Below are 20606 nucleotides of genomic sequence, written 5' to 3'. Positions count from 1 at the left end.
TAAAGGCTGCAGCTTCTCACTCTTCAGCTGTGCCGTGCATACTTGTTTCTGTATTTTCCTCAGTTATGGAACCCTTGGGTGTTCTTTATCCTGTTCACATTAAAAGTGCAGCACTGGTACATGACTTCTGAGACCTTGCTTGTGAACCTAAAGCCTTGTTTGCTTCTGTACCCCCAAACTCAAGGGAAATAGGCACTGGGCCACCTGTGGAGACAGTCATGGGGCAAGTGTTGCTTCTCTTAAAACTTACAGGAAGGTTTTATTTGTTTGTTTGTTTGTTCTTAATATAAACCATCACCGACAGAGGGGTCACACCTAGTTAAAGCAGTCTCCAGTCTGAAAATGTGTCTGTTCGTCACACAAGCAGAACGCTTTGCTGGAGCAGTGGGTGAGGCCCGGAAAAGGCGTTTGTAGCGTGTAGGTCTCCTATAGACCTCAGCAAGCATGCAATGTAAAACTAGGACAGAAGATAAAAGTGAACTTTAAAGCTGCTCCCAAAGGATCTTAAAATTTTAGTTCTCCATCAAAATTGAAGACTCTATAGATAAGAACAACGCACGAATTTATCCTACCTTGTTCTGTTTGGCTCTTGATTACAACAGTAAGGTAGACCTATATCAAATGCCACAAAAAAGATAGATGGCTGTCTAGAAAAAGTTCAACCTATGGCGTAGCATGTGATGGGACCTCGGAAACAGAGCTTGTCACTAGCAAGGCTTCTTCACACAGACAAATGCCCTGTAGGTCCTGGGAACTGCCTACATTGATGTCAGGCAAACTGCATTGTCTTAATGCTAATATCCATTCCCTAGTTTTATGGGGTGGCTTCTTCAGTAGAATTTTTTTTTTAATCTGTCTCTTTTTGTAATCCCTCCCCCAAGATATCAACGAGTGCTCCCTTCCAAACATCTGTGTCTTTGGAACTTGCCACAATCTCCCGGGCCTCTTCCGCTGCGAGTGTGAGATTGGCTACGAACTGGACCGAAGTGGTGGGAACTGCACAGGTAAGGTATCACATATGTTAAAAATGGGCTCCCAGGTGTCCCCAGGGGTGCTTTTGCTGGGGTATCACCAGGGTGGCACAAGCTACAGAGGAAAACAAAGGAAGAGTAAGGCACTAAGAGTCAAGGGTACATTTCTCAGGCCTAGAACTGATGAGGGGTGAGTGTACAGAGGGAGGGGATACGTCTGTATGTGTGGACTTGAGGCTGTGGCTCCAGAGAGAGGTTTCTGGGGTGCTCCAGCTGTATGGCTTCCTGCCAGTTTCCTCCCTCCCTTAATACATCTTCAGAACCTCCTTTCAGAGACCATGCTCTGGAACCCCCAGTTTGCTTTGTACACTTCCAAGCACTACCCACACCCTCCCACCCAAGCTGAGGTTCTGACCACCAGAGTGCCTGACACACAGGGACCAGCCATGCATTTCCTTTGTGTGTGGTAGTGGTTGGGGATACAAGTAGACGGTTAGGTGTCTGGGCAAATGTATGTGGTGGCCAAAAGTCAAGTTTCCAGTGTCTTCTTCTACAGCTCTTCACTTCATTTGCTGAGACTTGGTGTCTCACTGAACCTGGAACTCATTGATTTGCTGGGCTGGCTGGCATGAGTTCTGAAATCTTCCTATTTCCTCTTCTTCCTACTCTTAGGATTATATGGGTGCAGAGGATCTCAACTTGTGTTCTCATGTTTGTGAACACTCTGCCCACTGAACCGTCTTCTTAGTCGAATTTAATACATGAGTCCTTTTTTTTTTTTTTTTTTTTTTTTTTTTTTTTTTTTTGGAGAAAAGGACTCCCAGGGGACAAAAGGAAAAAATTAGAAAAGTTGTAGCTCCCACCAGACTGCCACAAAGCTGCTCTCTTTGTCACCAAGAAAAGGCTGACAGTCGTGGCAGGTTTCCCTCTTAGACCACCCTCCTCCTCAGAATCCAGAGGCAGCAGGTCTCCTCCTGGAGGACACCAGGGTTTCAGACCACAGGAAACACAGGACAAGCATCCTGACTCCCCAGGCTGTCTGCTCCAAAGCCATTTGTCTAGTTTGGGGTATTTCTTAGGCATTAAAAATAGAAAAGAGGGTTGTACAGGGTTAGAATTTGTCAAAAAAGATCCATGTCCTAAATCTCTGGAATGCTGTACATAGTTTTGGAATAGAAGCCAAAAGGGAAATAAATGTTCAGCAGAGCATCTGGGCAGGGAAGGAGTCTGTATGAAGAAACACACAAGCCTCCTACATGCGTATGCAGAGAAGAGAGCAGAGACCACCTGCTCCCAAGTGTTCTAGGACGTCTTGTTCTAATTTGACAAAACAACACAGCACACATATTAATGTACTGTTCTTATAAACCTATGCCTGAAGTTTTGGTTGGCCGAGATCAAAACAATATTTTGCCATTAGTTACCTGGACTGGAATATTTTTCTTAGCTTCAAAGTTACATTTTATTCTGATGACAAGTTCAAAGAGTAAACGTCTTCAGGGGGTGGAGGTTGGACCGAAGGCTATGACTCAGTTCCCTCCTGGGGAGATGGCTTTCAGAAGTGGGAGGTTGCATAACTAGGCATAATCAAGGAATTGATTAGTTCTTCTCAGGAGCGCTGGACTAGGTGCTACTGCCATTAGTGATGTCAGTCCACATGGGATGCTGGGTAATTCTGCCCATTTGTTTGGCTGCAGATGTTAATGAGTGTCTGGATCCTACCACCTGCATCAGTGGGAACTGTGTCAACACTCCGGGCAGTTACACATGCGACTGTCCACCTGATTTTGAGCTGAATCCAACTCGAGTGGGCTGTGTCGGTAAGATCCTTAAACCTTTTCCAAGATACCTACTGTTTATTATTTTTAAACCAAATAGTCCATTTCTCATGTTTCCGAAAGTAATATCATAAAAACGTAAAGGTTTCTCAAACACATTGTATGCTTTGAGCTTTCTTTTCTGAAGGAAAATGACCAATATATATTCTTGGACACTTTCAACTTCTTAGGAAAAGTTAAATTAGGATTTTTAACTACTTTCAGAAACGAGTGTGACTTTTAACCTCTCCAGTCGGAGGAATAGGCCTGACACTTTTTTAATCTGTGTGTGATAGATACTCGCTCTGGAAACTGCTATCTGGATATCCGGCCCCGGGGAGACAATGGGGATACGGCCTGCAGCAATGAAATCGGAGTTGGTGTTTCTAAGGCTTCCTGCTGTTGCTCTCTGGGTAAAGCTTGGGGAACCCCATGTGAGCTGTGTCCTCCTGTGAACACATGTAAGTGGACACCCTCCATCTTACTGCAGCTACAACTACTAATGTGTAAACTACTGCTCCATCTCAGTCCAGTTCTCTCTGTAGCCATGAAGGAGAAGCCACTACTGTCTTCATGTTCAGCAAAGGAAAGGCAGATTCATCCACCAGTCCAGGATGTGGGAGTCCAAACAGCTCTCTCTTTGGCCTGTGTGAAAAGCTTATGTAGGGCAGGAAGTGTCTCCTATCTTAGTTAGAATTACTTTAATATTTCCAGGGCTAGGCTTTCAAGTATTTGTGAATGGAAGCTTAAGAATACAACTCCTTTAAAGGTGGGTTTCTGTCTTGTCCACTTTGATTTAAACTAGGTGTGGCCAGTCTGGCTGAGGTCAGTGCCTGCTGCTTATTGGGTGAATTGGGATGAATGTTGGTTCGTTTCTTAAATAATAGTCAATTAGTCACTTCTCAAAATATCCGTGAAATAAGTTGAGAGTAGAGAGCCAGAGGTCTGCCCTCCAGGAGTGCGCATCCATTAGGTAGAATGGAACACAAACAAGAGAGCTCTAATTCAGCACAGGCTCAACCACAGAGGAAGACATGTTTGACAGAAAACACACACGAGATTCAAGCTGGGACTGTTCAAGTGATGGCCGTATGACCTTGGCCGGACTAGTGTCTTAGAGTACCTCATCCAGTACAGCCTGGCTGGCACAACCTTCTCTTCCCTCTTCAGGGAGAAAGGGCTTAGTTCTAGATAGAAGTGCTGACCACTTTGTGAACTGTTGAGCTATGCATTGAAGAACAGCATGAGGTGAGTGAGGAGACACCCAATGCCATTGAGAGCAAGAGGAGCAAACCCAGATTAGGATTTGGAAATATGGAATTCAGCCTTATAGAATAATAATAGTTAGCAAAAGGTCACCAGCTCAAACTAGAATGGGAGTTTGAACATATGTGAATCCACGTGTTTTTATAAAAGCAGGGCAAGGGCCAGGCTCAGAAGACTTTGATGATTATGAAAGGACAAGACTCATGTTCTTTAGGATGATACTATGGCTGTGTCACTTTAGGCACATTCTGAGGCATGACACTGGAAGAAATACCTTATGTAAATCCTTATGGCTTGATGGAGGACTTATAAGATGGTGGAAAAAATAGATTTGGGGGTAAAATCAAGATTTTAGCATCACACATGTGACACAGAGGAATTAGAAAATATCTGGACATCAAGAGTGGCATCAGGTTTAAAATAAGAACAAAGGATCCCTGCACTCTGTTTGGAAAGGGTTTTAGGGATAGGCTGATGGTCGTTATTAGGGACATGGAGACATCTAGGAAAGAATGCTAAATACGACTGAAATGGAGTGAAGTTGGCAGGAAACAAAAATGGAGAGGAACTCTTTCTTAAAAGGCAGTGATGGAAAATAGAGAATAAAAAAATACCTCAGAAGAATATATGAGCAGCATAACCGTGGGTTTCAGTGAGGTGGCTTTATGTTTGAGGAATGGCCCGTGCATGGCCACGTGCTTTAAACTGGTAAATGAGAGCTGAAAATTCTGGAAGGTTAACGTTTTAGTCAGATGTGTCAGCATTGCTCCTGAAGATATTATTTTAGAAGTTTTAGATTCAGAGGAGCTCATGTGGAACTTTTGTTTCAATAGCCGAGTATAAAATTCTCTGCCCCGGAGGAGAAGGTTTCCGTCCGAATCCCATCACCGTTATATTGGAAGGTAAGGGTTCTCCTTTGCCGTAACATGTACACCTCTTGGATGGCCTTGCTTTCATTCAAGTCCTGAAGGCACTTGTTGTTTTCCTCCTCACAGACATCGATGAGTGCCAGGAGCTCCCAGGGCTGTGCCAAGGGGGGAAATGCATCAACACCTTTGGCAGCTTCCAGTGTCGCTGTCCAACTGGTTACTACCTGAATGAAGACACGCGGGTGTGTGATGGTAAGTGGTTGCCTACAAGATAATGTTACCTCAACTACTGAGGACTGACTGGCGCCCCAACCAGGATACAGTTACCAACTGAGCTCAGCAGCATGGCTTCACAGTCCAAACAAGCTAGGAAAATCCATTTTTGCTAGACCAGCATGCATCCTCACTCAGTGTTCAGGGTAGTTCTAGGCTTTCCTCTTGTCCTTAGACACTTGTCGCCTGTACAAGCGAATTCAGATGAGCCTCCCATAGAGCCTTCCTTTGTCTCTATACAGCCAATGGCTTCATTCACCTTTTTTAAAGATGGAGAATTCTGACCATTTTGCAGCATGAGAACAATTAGCTCAAGGACTGTGGTGGGGGATGGGGGGAGTGAGGAGACTCCATCTACATCCAGGACTCACAGGACCATTTAGGGAAGAGACCTCTCCCATAAGGATTATTTGAACACCGTGATGCATAAGACTTAGCACTCAGACTCATGGTTAAGCAAATATCCCTGTGCGCCACCTTGTTACCTGTTGCTAATGGCTCAGTCTGGATTATAAACATATAAAATTCGTCATTATCTTCCTGAGGTGTATTTGACAGCTATGATTTTGCCCATTTCCATCTCTCAGTCCTTTGGGGAGCATTGAGGACTGATTTATTAAGCGCTCATATCAGAAGGCATGAAGTCCTTAGTAAACCTTCTTTACTGAAAATTTGACGTAGAGGAGAGTCGCCCACAGCCTGAAGACCTGCTGTTCATACCTGGGTTTCAGGTCCTCCAGATAGAAGCTGTGCTCTTTCTGTCAGCATCCACACTGAAACTGAACGTCTGCCCATCCCAGAGCGCTGTTTTCGTGGTCTTGTAACACTCTCTCTTTTGGATTATAGATGTGAACGAATGTGAGACTCCCGGAATCTGTGGTCCAGGCACATGTTACAACACCGTTGGCAACTATACCTGCATTTGTCCTCCAGACTACATGCAAGTGAACGGGGGGAATAATTGCATGGGTGAGTCCAAGTGTTCCTCGGCGCTCGTCTGCAAAGACCAGTCAAACACCTGCTGTTTGCTGTTGCCCTGCTCATCAGAGTGCTTGCCTCCTTTAAACTGTTGTAGTGAGATACTCCCGCCTCCATCATGTTCCTTGTAACCCAGAAGTCTGGCATTTTCACCGCCGTGTGTGTGGCAGGGGGTGGTGGAGGGTTCCCTTTTAAATGTGAGGTTGGAAGATGTCAAACAGTTTAATAGTACTTCTTCGCTTTGACTTATAGGTGTGTCTTTGAACGGTTATATTACAGCACTGACCTACAGCATTGAAACATCCTGAATCGGAAATAAGAGACTCCCTGCCAAATAGCAGTGGAGGATTGTATGAGGAGAGCGGGTGGAGGGCCGGGTAAAGTTTGCTAAAGCTGCATTCCGTAATGTCCTCATCCTGTGGCACGGGACCTCGGGAGTGCATTTCTCCAAGTGCCTCGCTTGTAGGGCACTTGTAGCGGCATGGGTAGCTGAGACGTTTTCTACTCTTACCACAGCGGGATCACCATGTATCCTGGCCTTCTGAGACTCCCATTGTGCTCTGCCGGGTTGCGTCGATCCCGTGGGATCACCGGGTCTTTTGCGCTCCTTTCTTCTAGACATGAGAAGAAGCCTGTGCTACAGAAACTATCACGCCGACAACCAGACCTGCGATGGAGAACTGCTCTTCAACATGACCAAGAAGATGTGTTGCTGCTCCTACAACATCGGCCGCGCCTGGAATAAGCCCTGCGAACAGTGTCCCATCCCAAGCACAGGTGACAGTGAGCGTCCTGCCTCCCAGGGTAGATAAATCAGCTAGAAATTGCAAGAGAGAAAAGGTGTGTTCCCTTATTTTCAGACAGAAAACTTGACCTGCCAAGGTGAGCACTTACCTTTCGGTTGCTTTTGGTCCTTCCTGCTGGAAAACCAAGCGACAGAGTACATTTCCTAACTTATATCCAAATCTATAACCAGAGCGGTAAATTCAACATGGTCCAAAAATATAAGCATTGCTAGCACGACTTTAGAGCTCCCGTCGCATGATTAAAACACTGGAAACATCAGGGAAACAAATATGATAAATAAATGAACATTTTTATTAAAATTCAAAACCAGCCTTGGGCCAGGGAGACGGCTCGGTGTTTAAAATCACTTGCTGCGCGGGTGGGAAGGTATGAGTGGGTAATGTGTTGAGGATCCACATGAAAGCCAGACACAGCAACCAGGGTGGAGGACAGGGAAGCCTGTCTCTCTCTCGTAGTCAGCTGGGATGCCATTTTTCCTGTAGTGTCTGTGTTACAGGCAGTGTTGTATCTGCAGTGTTTTCCGATGGATAAATTTTCATAAATGATTTGGTTCTCTCTCTCTCTCTCTCTCTCTCTCTCTCTCTCTCTCTCTCTCTCTCTCTCTCTCTCTCTCTCTCTCTCTGAATTCCTGCTCATCCCTGACCTCTATGCCTTCTTTGTTTAACTCTTGCAGATGAATTTGCTACCCTCTGTGGAAGCCAGAGGCCAGGCTTCGTGATTGACATTTACACAGGTTTACCCGTGGGTGAGTTGTAGCCTGTGTCCTTGGGAGCACGGTTGCCGGGGGTGGGGGGGTCCTCTGCTTCTGCCTCTGTGTTAAAAGTGGGGTGCATACACACCACTGTTTTCCTAGGTTTGCTCTTTCCTTTTTCTGAGAAGGAAAGAATGTTAAATGAAGCCTCAAGCTGTTTTCAAGTCTTCATTTGAAATAGTGTGACGCCCTCTGCAGCACCACCTAATGGACAGATGTCTGTACTGCTCACGATTAAGGGGGTCTGGGAAGCCTTTCTAAAGTAACCATCAAGCACAGTGAATCAGGCCCTAGGTCCACAAAGAGAGGACAGAGCCAGCTGACATTGGATTTGACTTTAATTGCCCGATTTTTAACGTAACTTCCCAGTTCTTTCATGAGGGTTGGTTACACAGCCCCCTTGCTTCTCAACTCTGTCTCTCTTGGCCTCTTTTTGGGTCCCTTGCTCAGAGAATTTCATAGACATAAAAGTCTTCAGTCTGAGGTCTCACGCGGGAGCTGAAACAGACCCTGTCGTGGGATAGGAGCTTGTACTAGATTCAGAAGCGCCACGCACGGATCAAGAAGCGTTGTACAAAGGTTGGCCAGCAGAGACAGTGCCCTTGTGGTTTAGAAGCAAATACCACCTAAGTCAGAGGAAGCTGATGCGGTCTCTGAGTGTCCCCATCCTGGTGTGATTTATAGCCATCCTCAGATGCCCCCTAAACCTCTGTGACTCCATCTGGTAGCAGCCACCACGGCTTGCTTTATTGACTTATTCCTAGTAAGTAAAACTGAAGTCCACATCAGCCTTTCCAGTGACCTTGTTTAAGAAAACAAGGGCCTGGTCCAGCAATCAGCAGGCTTTCTCGGTGCCAAATCCATACGACTCCACAGACTAGTCAACATCCAAAGAAACTTCATGGTCTGGAAGGAAAAACTGCTAAACGACATTGGCATTGAACACCTGGCCTTAGCCGTTCTGTTTTTCTCCTTCCCAAACATCTTTTAATCTGTCTAGAATCTGTGATTGGGAGTTAAGTGGCCTCTAATGGTAATAGGTCTCCATGGGCAGTCCAGGCATGGAACCCAGCAAGGCCTGGCCCCCACAGTTGGCAATCAGCAAAGACTTGAAATGGCATTAGCACCATCCACTAGCAGACCTGGGAAGACCTCCAGCCACCCCGTCCAACTCCCTTGCTTTCCAGTGGAGGAGACAGAGGCCCAGAAAAGGGAAGGGACTCACCCAAGGCCACCTAGCTAATCACTACCAGAGCTGGGACCAGAACCCAGTCCTGACACAATTTTCTTGGCTGCTAGCTCTGGGCAACTAGAAACATGGTACTCAGTGATGTACTTAGTGTTACCAAATCCCAAATAAAGCCTTATTCTATTTGAGCTTATAACCTCCCTCTGAAAGGTCTTAGAACCGTTGGCATACAGAGCCCATTCCTGTGCATCTAAAACCACATAGCATGTGTGTTAATCTCACCCTAAAACACAGACTTCTCCAAGTGCAAATAAAATCCAGACAGGACAAGACAATGAAAACATTTACTAATATTCCTTTGTTGTTTTGTGCCTAACAATGACTGGAGATTTGACTCAGACGGTGTTTGCTAAGTTGAGTAAGGTCACAGCATTTCTATTTAGAACTAACAAATGTGTGTGGCCCTATTTCATGCTTTAATTGATACTAAAAGAGTGGTTCCTAAATTGATTTTTGTCTGCACATAGAATGTAATTGTGATGTTACCTCCCATGGCTATTTAACATTGGTGCCAAAAGTCAAAAGTACCTGTATTCAAAATAGTGACGTTTTGAAATTATACCCTTGGAGATATTTTTAAATTTGATTTTTAGGTTAATGTATAAAACCATGGGCTTTATCGTGACATTCTCCATACACAAGTATGGTTGTACTTCTTGCCTATTCCTCTCCCCTACACCCCACCCTTGCTGCCCCTTTGGCAGTTCCCTTCCTCCCTCCAGTCAGTCTTACTCCTGCTTTCTGCTACAGGTATCCCATTACCCTACGTCCGTCTCTCCTGAGATCCTGTTCTCCAGAAATCCCCTTTCTGGTTTCACAGCCTGCTTCTCCCCTGGAGAAACTAAACTGTGTTTTCCATTAAAGAGGTCAATTTGCTTTCAAACAAAATCAAACTCTTGGAAATGGGCCTTGGGCTGACAGGTTGTTTTCAGGGCGTGCTCTTCTGAAGTTTCTGTTGTTCTTATAAACCCTACCTTAGCTCATGGCTGTCCCCTTACATCTCAGGCAAGAAAATATCCTGCAGAGCCTCCAGATTATAGGAAAGCAAGTGCTTCTGTAGAAAGGCAGAAACCTCAGGACGAGACAGACACTTGTGAGTGTAGCCATACTGTTCATGCGTGCCCAATAGACATGGTCTGTCGAACTCTGACAAGCAGGAAGAGGGGCCCCCCAGGAAAAGCAGACGAGCCCAGCCCTCTGGCCCTAGGAAACATAGTCTATTACAACATCCCTTCCTCTGATCAGACCATGTCTTCAGTCAGCCCCTCCTCATCTGGCTTACATGTTGCTCTGTAGATTCAAAAGTGATCCCTGCCTTACAAATTGGATGTTTTGCAACAAAACTCAACCCAAAAGATATGGACTCCACATAGACAACACGTGTGCCTATCTTTGTAATCCTGTCGCAGCCTAATCACGGGATCATGGGCCACACTGCCGCTCACAGGGGGCTTCTCTGTTTCTAGATATTGATGAATGCCGGGAGATCCCAGGGGTCTGTGAAAATGGAGTATGCATCAACATGGTTGGGAGCTTCCGGTGTGAGTGTCCAGTGGGATTCTTCTACAACGACAAGTTGCTGGTTTGTGAAGGTGAGTGTGACTGTACCCCATCTACGAATGAAGCAACAAGCAAGCTACTTAACACCCTTGCCAAATTCTATCACAGTTCTACCACACTGGAACCTCAGCCCAAGAGGTAGGACAGAAAAATACATTGTAGGAAAGTCTCCTAGAGTTGACAAAAAAGTCATTTTAAAAATTAACCAATTAAGAAAAGTGCATGGTAGAGACTCACATGAGGTTTCTTTTGTCTTTTTTTTTCTTTTCATTGACTAGGCTGTTCATTCTAGAACCTCTTCCCCCAACACAAGATATATCAGAGTCCCAGCTGATAGGGAAGAGCTTTGCGTTCCTGGGTGAATCAAATAGAGTGCTTTTGCTTCACTCTCTACAAAACAAACACAAGAGGATAGTCCTCTTTAATTGAATGTCAAAGTCAGTGTTCTCTTCCAAACAGAGACTCTGCTTCTCGCAATGGAAACAATGGTAAAACCAATATTCCAAACACACGAGAGAATTCTAGATGGCAAGAAGAGCAAATCTGAGCTGATATGGAAAATGTTGGCTTGCATGCACAGGGATTTCCAGTTGCCTCCTATAAGAGTCCCCGTGTCGGCTGTAACACTTCACACTTTTCCTCCACGGGGAAGATAGAATTCTTTTACGTTTTAGTAGGAGAGACATTGCTCTAGAACAACTGGAGTCAGATTCTGCTTAATGCTTGAGTTGTGGGCCTCTAGCCAAATTTTACACATTGTAAAAAGGGTTGTCACCTCTTGGAGCGTGGGTTATGACACACAGGTCAATATTTTGACATTAACAAACCTTTTTTCTCCAAATTAGGGACTGTTTGTAATCCACATGTAGAGTTATGTTCCATTAGTAACCACGTACTTGGTGGGCTCACTTGCCAGCTTTCAACCACTGTGGCCAACTGGGCATGCATCCCTTGCCCTGCTTGTTGTGTGGGTTGTGGGCAGGGGTGATAGCCAGTCCAAGAGTCTTTAAAGAGATAGCCAGTTCAGACCACAGCCCAGCTGTGGGGTTTCAAGGAACCATCAGGATTCGGTTCCTGCAGAGAAGGCAATGAACAGGGAGCAGTGGATCTTATCATGCTAGAGGTGGTTATCTTCCTCATGGCTATATGTACTCGTTCCCTTCTGGTACATGTCTCAGGATACCTGCTACTTTTTTCCTTGCATTTCCTCTTCTTTCCTTTTGTCAGCCCCTTGGATGCTTACCCAAATACCCCCTTGCCGCTTACATTTGCCAAAAGTGCTGCCCTTGGCCAGGACACATAGGCAAGGCCACCCATGAGTACAAAGTCAACCCCAGATCTTGCAACATACATAAGAGTGAAAGCCAGCTGGGCCAGGGCAAGATGCCCTGCTGTCGGGGAAGACCCAGCCTGCTCCAGCCACTCTATCTGCTTATAAAGGTGTCAAGAAACAGTCCCATTCAAAGAACATTAAAAAGATTAAGTGCTCCAATTTTTAGTTTCCATTTCACAAGTTCTTCGTCTTCGAGGTGAGTGTTTAAATGCACTCAGCTGCTTCCCAACACATTCTTAGCTGTCAAAATAAATCAGAAAATGAAGGTTGACTTCATGCGTGTCTCAGCTATCCTGAAATTGGAGTGGATTCCAGGAATGTTTGGGGGACTTCCATATTTATACTTTCCACAAGGAAGTGCATGAGCAGATGTGAGCTTCTCGTGTCACAGAAGCGCCTGCCTGTCACACCGCTTGGCTTCTAATGTGGCATGATTTACTGTTTCTTTACAGTTTACAAGCAGGGCAGAAGTAGTGGGTAACGTGACGCTGTGTCCATCAGGACACCAGTATGCTGTTTATGGGTTTACTGCACAGAGAGGTGCAGTCCATCTCACCTTAAACGGACACTCCCAGTCCTGGAAGCTCCACCAGCCGCATTTCGGCTTTCCCACCTTTTAAGCACCAGCCTGCTGTATTTCTGTTGTGTCTCTTACTGGAGAAGTCTGAACTAACATCTCTTCACTCTGGGTAGGGCACTGACAGCAGAACAAAGAAGCAGCTCTCCCTTAGACTTGCTTAGTGGACCAGTAAGTTTACAGTTATGCACAGGAACATAGGCAGCTACATCACCAAAAGCCTTCCGTACTCCCACATGGGGGACAGTTCGTGAAAGCTGCTTCCTGAGCCACTCACAGGCAGTTTGGCCGGCCCTCAGCCAGAGTCTCCTCTATCCAGGCACTGTGTATGCCTTTCTACCTTGGGACTTCCTGAGTCCTCGAGGCTCTTTTTCCCTTCCTGAGCCTTATGTGTCTCATCTCCTAGAGGACAGGATCCACCATTGCTCTTGTACTTCCTGGTGATGGAACAAATTTATAGTGACAAATACAGCTACTGTGGCTTTATAGTGATGCGTGTCTACTATGATTTTATCATAGTTTCTCTGCTTTAAAACTTCTCTGTGTTTATCTACCTGCCCTCCCTTCCATCCCCACCCTCCACCTAAGCCTGGAGATCATGAATCTCTTTGCTGGTCCCATAGCTTTGCCTGTTCCAGAAATTCAGGTGGTTGAAATCAGAATGCTACAGAGCCTTTTCTGGTGACTTCTTTCACCTATTAATCCACACATGGGCTTCTCCCATGTCTTCTTGCAGCTAGCCAGCTCACTAGAATATTGCCTATACCATCCTAATCACCACAGTGTATTTATAATGCATTCACCTACTGAAGGTTATCTTGGCTGCTTTCAAGGTCTTGACATGATGGATGAATCTGCTATAAATATCTATTGCTGTCTTCTCAAATGATTGATCCACCGTAAGAATATGTGTTACCAACGCAACATCAGACTCCATTCTCCTTTGAAATAAATGCTCTTCTGCTTGCAGATATCGATGAGTGTCAGAATGGCCCCGTGTGCCAGCGCAATGCGGAGTGCATCAACACCGCAGGCAGCTACCGCTGTGACTGCAAACCCGGCTACCGCCTCACCTCCACGGGTCAATGCAACGGTATGTAGCACCCTCTCAGAGGCCTTCGCTGTCACGGTCCTGACTCTGCACTTTTTCAGAGATTCGAAGGCTAAGGAATAGAAGTGAAGATGTGGGACGATAAACTCAAAGTACCTAAAGAGGGAAAATTGTTAAAATAGCTAAACACTTAGATTTTCGCCTTCCTTATAAACAAAATATTGACAAAGCCAAAAAGAGGTCACTTACACAAATGAGTCCCTATATCCCTACCCTACCCAGAAATACCCATTACCCACATACATAAGCCTACAGTCCTCTAATCAGTGTTGCTGTTGTTGTTGTTGTTGTTGATGATGATGATGATGATGATGATGATGATGATGATGATGATGATTAGCTTCTACATAATCTCCCGTAACCAGGGAAGGTTTTCATCATACCTTCTACTTATGCTAGATGCCTTTACTCCCTTGAGTTGGAGCAGACCTTCCTGCATAAATAGATATAAAACATGAACACACGCACACACACACACACACACCACACACACACACACACACACACACACACACACACCACACCCTTGTCTTCTCAAACATTTTACTGACGAACATCACTCCCTGAAGACAGCAAACAAGCAAATCTTGGCAGACTCATTACCTCTCAGTACCTACAGTAAGCAGAGGTTAGGAATGTCGGCTGTCCACTTTGTCAGAATGTGGAAGAAAAGAGTGTGTTGTCCACTCATTTGGTCATTTGGTCAACACCTGAGGATTTCCTATAGCTAGTGGCATGAAAACTCAGTCCCTTGTGTCAAAGCTCAGAGGCAAACTCACACTTCAGACTGGTCTGCATGTAGACTTCAGTACAGTTACATTGTACTTACAAGTGTGTCTCCCTGCTCAGGGCTCACATCCAAGTGAGTTTCCTGGGCTTTGTGCACTTGTGAATGAAACGACAGGAGAGGAACCACGGTCAGGTTTTCCTTGGCTCCCTTGCCCAGTTATAATTAAGTGGTAGGAAGTGTGCTGCTCTCTGCAGGATATTTTCCATTGTTTAGTGAAAGCTTGGTAGGAAAAGGGTGTTAAGAACAGAACAAAAAAAATCACTTTGCCAACCAAGATTTGTTTTGTTGAGTTTAAGGGAGCATGTGTAAGGATTTAGCATTCCATCAACGGAGCTGAGACTATCCCAAAAGTAGAGATACAGAACAGGAAAACTGCGTCCCTGGCTGATATGAAGCACAATCCCCACTGTGACATTGGGCTCTAACCGCACTTCCCTGCATTTTACTTTAAAGTTATATTTCTTTGGAGCTGGGTGAAAGGTGGCCAGTTAAAATAAAGACTGGCTGGTCACACCAAGTGTGCCATTGTAGACCATTTACTCTGGCCATTAAGTTGGGCCATTTATAGATCGACAAAAGGCGATCAGCTACGGCCTACTACAGCTCACGCCCTTTCGTGTTTTCTTATAGAATGTTAACCTAAGCTGCCTCTGGTACTGTCAGGGAAAGCCTGGCGAGCAGTTTATGTGGCCTACAATTCAACTTCCCCTCATTTATTGAGGCCCTTGAGCCTTGTATTTGGAGATTTTACTCTAGAAATCAGTTCGTTCCCATTCACTCCTGTTGCTGATTCTTGAGACAGGATCTCACTATTTAGCTCAGGCTGTCTCAAGCACACACTCTGCCGTCCCACCTCCTGAGCACTGGCTACCACGCCAGGCTGCCGTCCTACTTTAAAACTATTTCAAACCATGTTTAAACACTGTCTTGTCTTGGTAGTTTTCAGACAGAATGCAAAGCATTCCTCTCTGCCTGCATTTAAAGTGGAAATATCACCCTCTGAGATTTGAATTTGAATTCATACACACATTGTTTAAAAGTCCACATCACAGTGGTCCTAGCTCTACACTGCGGTTGAATTGGTGCTCAAGTTGCCAGTCTGGCCTCAGTAGCAAATCCTACCCCTGTAGAAATGCCTTTCCCAGCCACATCCTCAGCCACTGTCTTACGATCTCTACTCTTTCTGTTTGGGATCCTGCCCCTATTCCAAACCTCCCAGGAAACCCCAGACATGCTCTCCTGGGGATTAGAAAATCTGCCTCTTAGATAGTTAGATGGTGACTGACCTTTCCCAAGGGAAGCTCCCTTTTCTGATGATAAAAATAAAAAGCTCTTTTCTTTGCCCACCCATTCTTCCTTTTAAATATTTTCTCAAATGAGAATAGTGATACTTGTTAACGGTTTTCTGTGTAGACTAGCCACAGTATAAGCACAATCCCTCCTACACTTGAGACTTCTAAACAGTGTTACGATTAATGGGTTCTGCCTGGAGCTGGCCAAGGTCTCTGCCACAGTTAGGCCACGTTGCTCTGAGGTGACATTTCCGTAGACTGAAAGCTGAAGGAGCGAGGCTAACTGCGAGCATCTATCCAATTATGGTCGTGTCCCATTTCAATATAAGCGCGATGCGTTTAACTTTACTGTAAATTTTCCAAAGCCTCAAAGTACCCATGATCTAGACTAAGTCCTAGAGATATCAGTTCCACACCATGCTGTTTAGTCACTGTAGAAAGCACTTCCCCCATTCTGAGCTTTACTTTCCTCTTTCAAGATACCCCTGGTGGGGGAGCTGTTCCCGTGGTTCACCTGGTACTAATGCTCTGAAAGTAAGCTCTGACCGATTCCAAAGGAAAACCTAGAGAGAATGCCAGTGTCTGCTTCACTGCCTCAGTTTCCAGTTAGGATTGTCTCTGAGAGCAATGCCTGGAGATGATCCGCCCAGTCGTTTTATGTTCTAAGTCTCCATCTAAGAAAACATGCTGGGCTGGAGCGATGGGCTGGAGAGATGGCTCAGCAGTTAAGAGCACTGACTGCTCTTCCCAAGGGCCTGAGTTCAATTCCCAGCAACCACATGGTGGTTTACGACCATCTGTAATGGGATCCAACACCCTCTTCTGGTGTGTCTGAAGACAGCTACAGTGTACTCGTATACATAAAACAAGTAAATGTTTTTTTAAAAAAAGAAAACATGCAAATGTGCACAGTGTGCCCCTAACATGCTTCTGGTTTACAGATCGAAACGAGTGCCAAGAAATCCCGAACATATGCAGTCATGGCCAGTGCATCGACACTGTGGGAAGCTTCTACTGCCTGTGTCACACAGGCTTCAAAACAAACGCGGATCAGACCATGTGCCTGGGTGAGTGTGTGCCCAGTGGTCCATGGGTGAATGTACACATAGGTCCATTGGTGGGTGGGTGTGCATTGGTCCATGGGTGTGTGCTCAGCGGTCCATGGGTAAGTGTGTGCACATCAGTCCATGGGTGAGTGTGTGTGCATCAGTCCATGGGTGAGTGTGTGTGCATCAGTCCATGGGTGAGTGTGTGTGCATCAGTCCATGGGTGAGTGTGTGTGCATCAGTCCATGGGTGAGTGTGTGCATCAGTCCATGGGTGAGTGTGTGTGCATCAGTCCATGGGTGAGTGTGTGTGCATCAGTCCATGGGTGAGTGTGTGTGCATCAGTCCATGGGTGAGTGTGTGTGCATCAGTCCATGGGTGAGTGTGTGCATCAGTCCATGGATGAGTGTGTGTGCATCAGTCCATGGGTGAGAGTGTGTGCATCAGTCCATGGATGAGTGTGTGTGCATCTGTCCATGGGTGAGTGTGTGTGCATCAGTCCATGGGTGAGTGTGTGAACATCAGTCCATGGGTGAGTGAGTGTGCATCAGTCCATGGGTGAGTGAGTGTGCATCAGTCCATGGGTGAGAGTGTGTGCATCAGTCCATGGGTGAGTGTGTGTGCATCAGTCCATGGGTGAGTGTGTGTGCATCAGTCCATGGGTGAGTGTGTGTGCATCAGTCCATGAGTGAAAGTGTGTGCATCAGTCCATGGATGAGAGTGTGTGCATCAGTCCATGGGTGAGTGTGTGTGCATCAGTCCATGGGTGAGAGTGTGTGCATCAGTCCATGGATGAGAGTGTGTGCATCAGTCCATGGGTGAGTGTGTGTGCATCAGTCCATGGGTGAGAGTGTGTGCATCAGTCCATGGGTGAGAGTGTGCATCAGTCCATGAGTGAGTGTGTGCACATCAGTCCATGGGTGAGTGTGTGCGCATCAGTCCATGGGTGAGTGTGTGTGCATCAGTCCATGGGTGAGTGTGTGCATCAGTCCATGGGTGAGTGTGTGTGCATCAGTCCATGAGTGAGAGTGTGTGCATCAGTCCATGGATGAGTGTGTGTGCATCAGTCCATGAGTGAGAGTGTGTGCATCAGTCCATGGGTGAGAGTGTGTGCATTGGTCCATGGGTGAGTGTGTGTGCATCAGTCCATGAGTGAGAGTGTGTGCATTGGTCCATGGATGAGCACATGGCTTTGGGTAGTATTTTTGTGGGTTCATTTGTCTGATCAGTCTTTTAATAGATGGACACTTTTGTGAGAAGTGTGTTCAGCTTGTACAAAATCTTTGAAGGCAAATTGAGAATTGTTACGAAGTACGGACAGGGATCATTTTCCTATGGGAAAAAGAGGAAGAACTCAGGGTTCCAAGTCCTTTCCACTTTTTGGTATTGTTGGAGTGCTTCACAAACATTTAACAGTCAAGGTCTCTCTTTCCTTCCTTTTTTTTTTTTTGACTTAAGGTTGCATCCATTAGGCCTTTGAGGGTCTTTAAGCCCATGAATCAAACTCATATTGGAAAAACAACCTACAGGGCCCTGTTTAAAGCACTTGCCTTTGGCTATAACTCGGTCCACCCACAAATGATGATTAATCTGCTCCTTAATCATCCTGGCTCATCCCAGGAGGGCTCACCCTTCCTTGAGGCATCACCACAAGAATCTGCCCCACTGTTTCTCAACCTCCCTCTCTTGGCTCTGGATGAGCATGACAGACTTGCTGTTCCTTCCTAAGTCTCAGGTGACTGAAAGAGTGAGAGTGACTCATTATTTGGATATGACACTCACTATGCATTCAAGGCCCGGGGGAGCTAGCAATAACTTTTCCATCTGAATTACAAATCATTATCTTCAGGTCCCAAACTTGAAAGAGACAGTCTTGACTCTGACTGCTACATTTTGGCCTCCCCAGGTGTCTCTTTCCATTCGTCCTGTCCCCTTATCCTCTGCCCATCTGGCCTCCGTCTTCAAACCAATGGTACCAGTGTCCTTTTTGCTACTCCCCCCTTAATATAGTGTGTAAGAAAGAAAGATGGTGGCTGCTTTGGTGAAATGCAAAACTGTGCAAGCTGCCAGAATAAGCATCCCACACACCAAGAAACAAAAGGCAAACAACGCCACAGCTTCTGAACCAAGCCAGGTTGAGCACTGTCTTATCCCTTACTGAGTCCAGAAGGATAGCTGAGCTATTACTGGTGGGAGAAAGGAGCCCGTGTCCATGATGGCAGCTTAGCTGGGGAGGGGAGTTCTGTTGCTGCTTGCAGAGCAAATCCTGGTGACCTTGGGGTAACATGGAGTATGAATCCTGGAGGCTGAAGTGTGCCAAAGTGCGGCAAAGGAAGGTCCAGACGCACACCGAAGTTTTTCCATTTTCAAGTGAAAATATTTGAGCAAAGTGGCAAGGGTGGAGAATTTGAGAAGCAAATAGAATAAAATTCTTGTCCGGTCCTCGTGTCCTCATCTCGCCTCCTCTCTCATGCCAACTGAGGAAACTCGGTACTTCCAAGATGGAGGCCCTCACTCAGCTTCTCCAAGCTGATGCCATCAGGCAGAACATTCCAGCCTCCTGGGACAGAGTCCATGCAGCCATGACTGCTCTTCAGCCTCAGTGACCACCTAACCACTTTCCTCTTTATTCACTGTGTCTCCCTCTCTGCCCTGTCTTCCCCCAGACATAAATGAGTGTGAGAGAGACGCCTGTGGGAATGGGACGTGCAGAAACACAATTGGCTCCTTCAACTGCCGCTGCAACCATGGCTTCATACTCTCCCACAACAATGACTGCATAGGTGAGTATGCAGGAGGAGGTCACCACGTCATGCGTCTGTCTGTATTGTGTCCAGCGTGCAATCATCTGCCTCACGGTTGGTCACACTACTATCAAATATAATGTGTTAATTAAAAGTCAAATTAAGTGACTCCGTTACCTTTATTGAACTGTGTGTCTACAGCTATAAGTTCTATATCTACTTTAAGTAAAATAAATTTCAAGATAAATGCTTTAGGTTAACATATACAAAGGCAACTCTGTAAACTGTAATTTGCGGAGGAGTGTGGAAACCTCGTTCAGATCCTTCTCTGCACTCTCTCTTCAAATAAACAAGTTATTGAGTGGATAGCATCCCTCTTATAAGACATGATAGGCATTGTCTCTCAGGTCCAGAATCTAGATTAGCTTTATGTATGTACTATATAAAACATCCACACATGAGACATGAAGCTGAAGGAAGAATGTTTGGAATGAGGAAGGGACCATTGGGAGGGAGGGAAGGACCGGGGAGGACACTAGGACTGTGAAGGTGAGCACGACACAAGGGTGTGCTGTGAAAACCCATTATTTAGAACTAACTTAAAATGATGTAGAGAAAGGATCCTAAGAAACGATGACGAATCAAATACCGTATAGAGTTAGAAGCTAATTTTAAATACCTCTGGTTACCACACTACAGTATGACTTCATCTGAATTATGCACCCAGTAAATCAGTTTTATCTTTTAAAAATCAAATCTAAGATAAAGAGACCAGAAAGGAAGGGGTTGAAGAAGCATGGCGGTGGTAGAGGGACATATTATTAATGAAGGCAAACGGAGGTCTGGGGGTGAACAGAGACTAGGGGGAGCCAGGAGCGGGTAGGGCAGAAAATCTACAAAAAAATTAATTTCATTTGAAAATTCCATGGTGAAACTTAATCCTGTGTATACTAATTAAATTTTTTTAAATAAAAAAGGCAAACAGGCAAAAAATACACAAAGCCTAAGCAAAACTGCTACAAATTTATCATGCGAATTACCAGCTTTAATATGATAATGTAATCTTTTCATTCTATTCAGGTGGGTGCCTACAGCTGGCTCTGGGGCTGAAACCACACCTTCCTTGTAATTCCTTACTTTTGGCCAAGGTCACAGAGGCCACTAGAGATTAGA

General features: G+C 45.5%; 1 protein-coding gene across 1 annotated transcript in view; it reads left to right on the top strand.

The window, feature by feature from the left end:
- Fbn1 (fibrillin 1) overlaps positions 1–20606 on the top strand; it is a 196910-nt gene that overhangs the window by 148209 nt on the left and 28095 nt on the right. Inside the window, exons 35-46 of the mRNA XM_032904117.1 lie at positions 882–1004; positions 2669–2791; positions 3085–3249; positions 4888–4956; positions 5050–5175; positions 6043–6165; positions 6793–6951; positions 7655–7726; positions 10448–10573; positions 13422–13544; positions 16586–16711; positions 19356–19472. Coding sequence (XP_032760008.1) covers positions 882–1004; positions 2669–2791; positions 3085–3249; positions 4888–4956; positions 5050–5175; positions 6043–6165; positions 6793–6951; positions 7655–7726; positions 10448–10573; positions 13422–13544; positions 16586–16711; positions 19356–19472 — 1452 coding nt within the window. The remainder of the gene's footprint in view (positions 1–881; positions 1005–2668; positions 2792–3084; positions 3250–4887; positions 4957–5049; positions 5176–6042; positions 6166–6792; positions 6952–7654; positions 7727–10447; positions 10574–13421; positions 13545–16585; positions 16712–19355; positions 19473–20606) is intronic.

This window comes from Rattus rattus, chromosome 5, assembly GCF_011064425.1.
Source record: "Rattus rattus isolate New Zealand chromosome 5, Rrattus_CSIRO_v1, whole genome shotgun sequence".
In the NCBI taxonomy this organism is placed as follows: domain Eukaryota; kingdom Metazoa; phylum Chordata; class Mammalia; order Rodentia; family Muridae; genus Rattus; species Rattus rattus.
The sequence above is the reverse complement of the archived record's forward strand: the minus strand, read 5'-3'. Positions and strand labels throughout refer to the sequence as shown.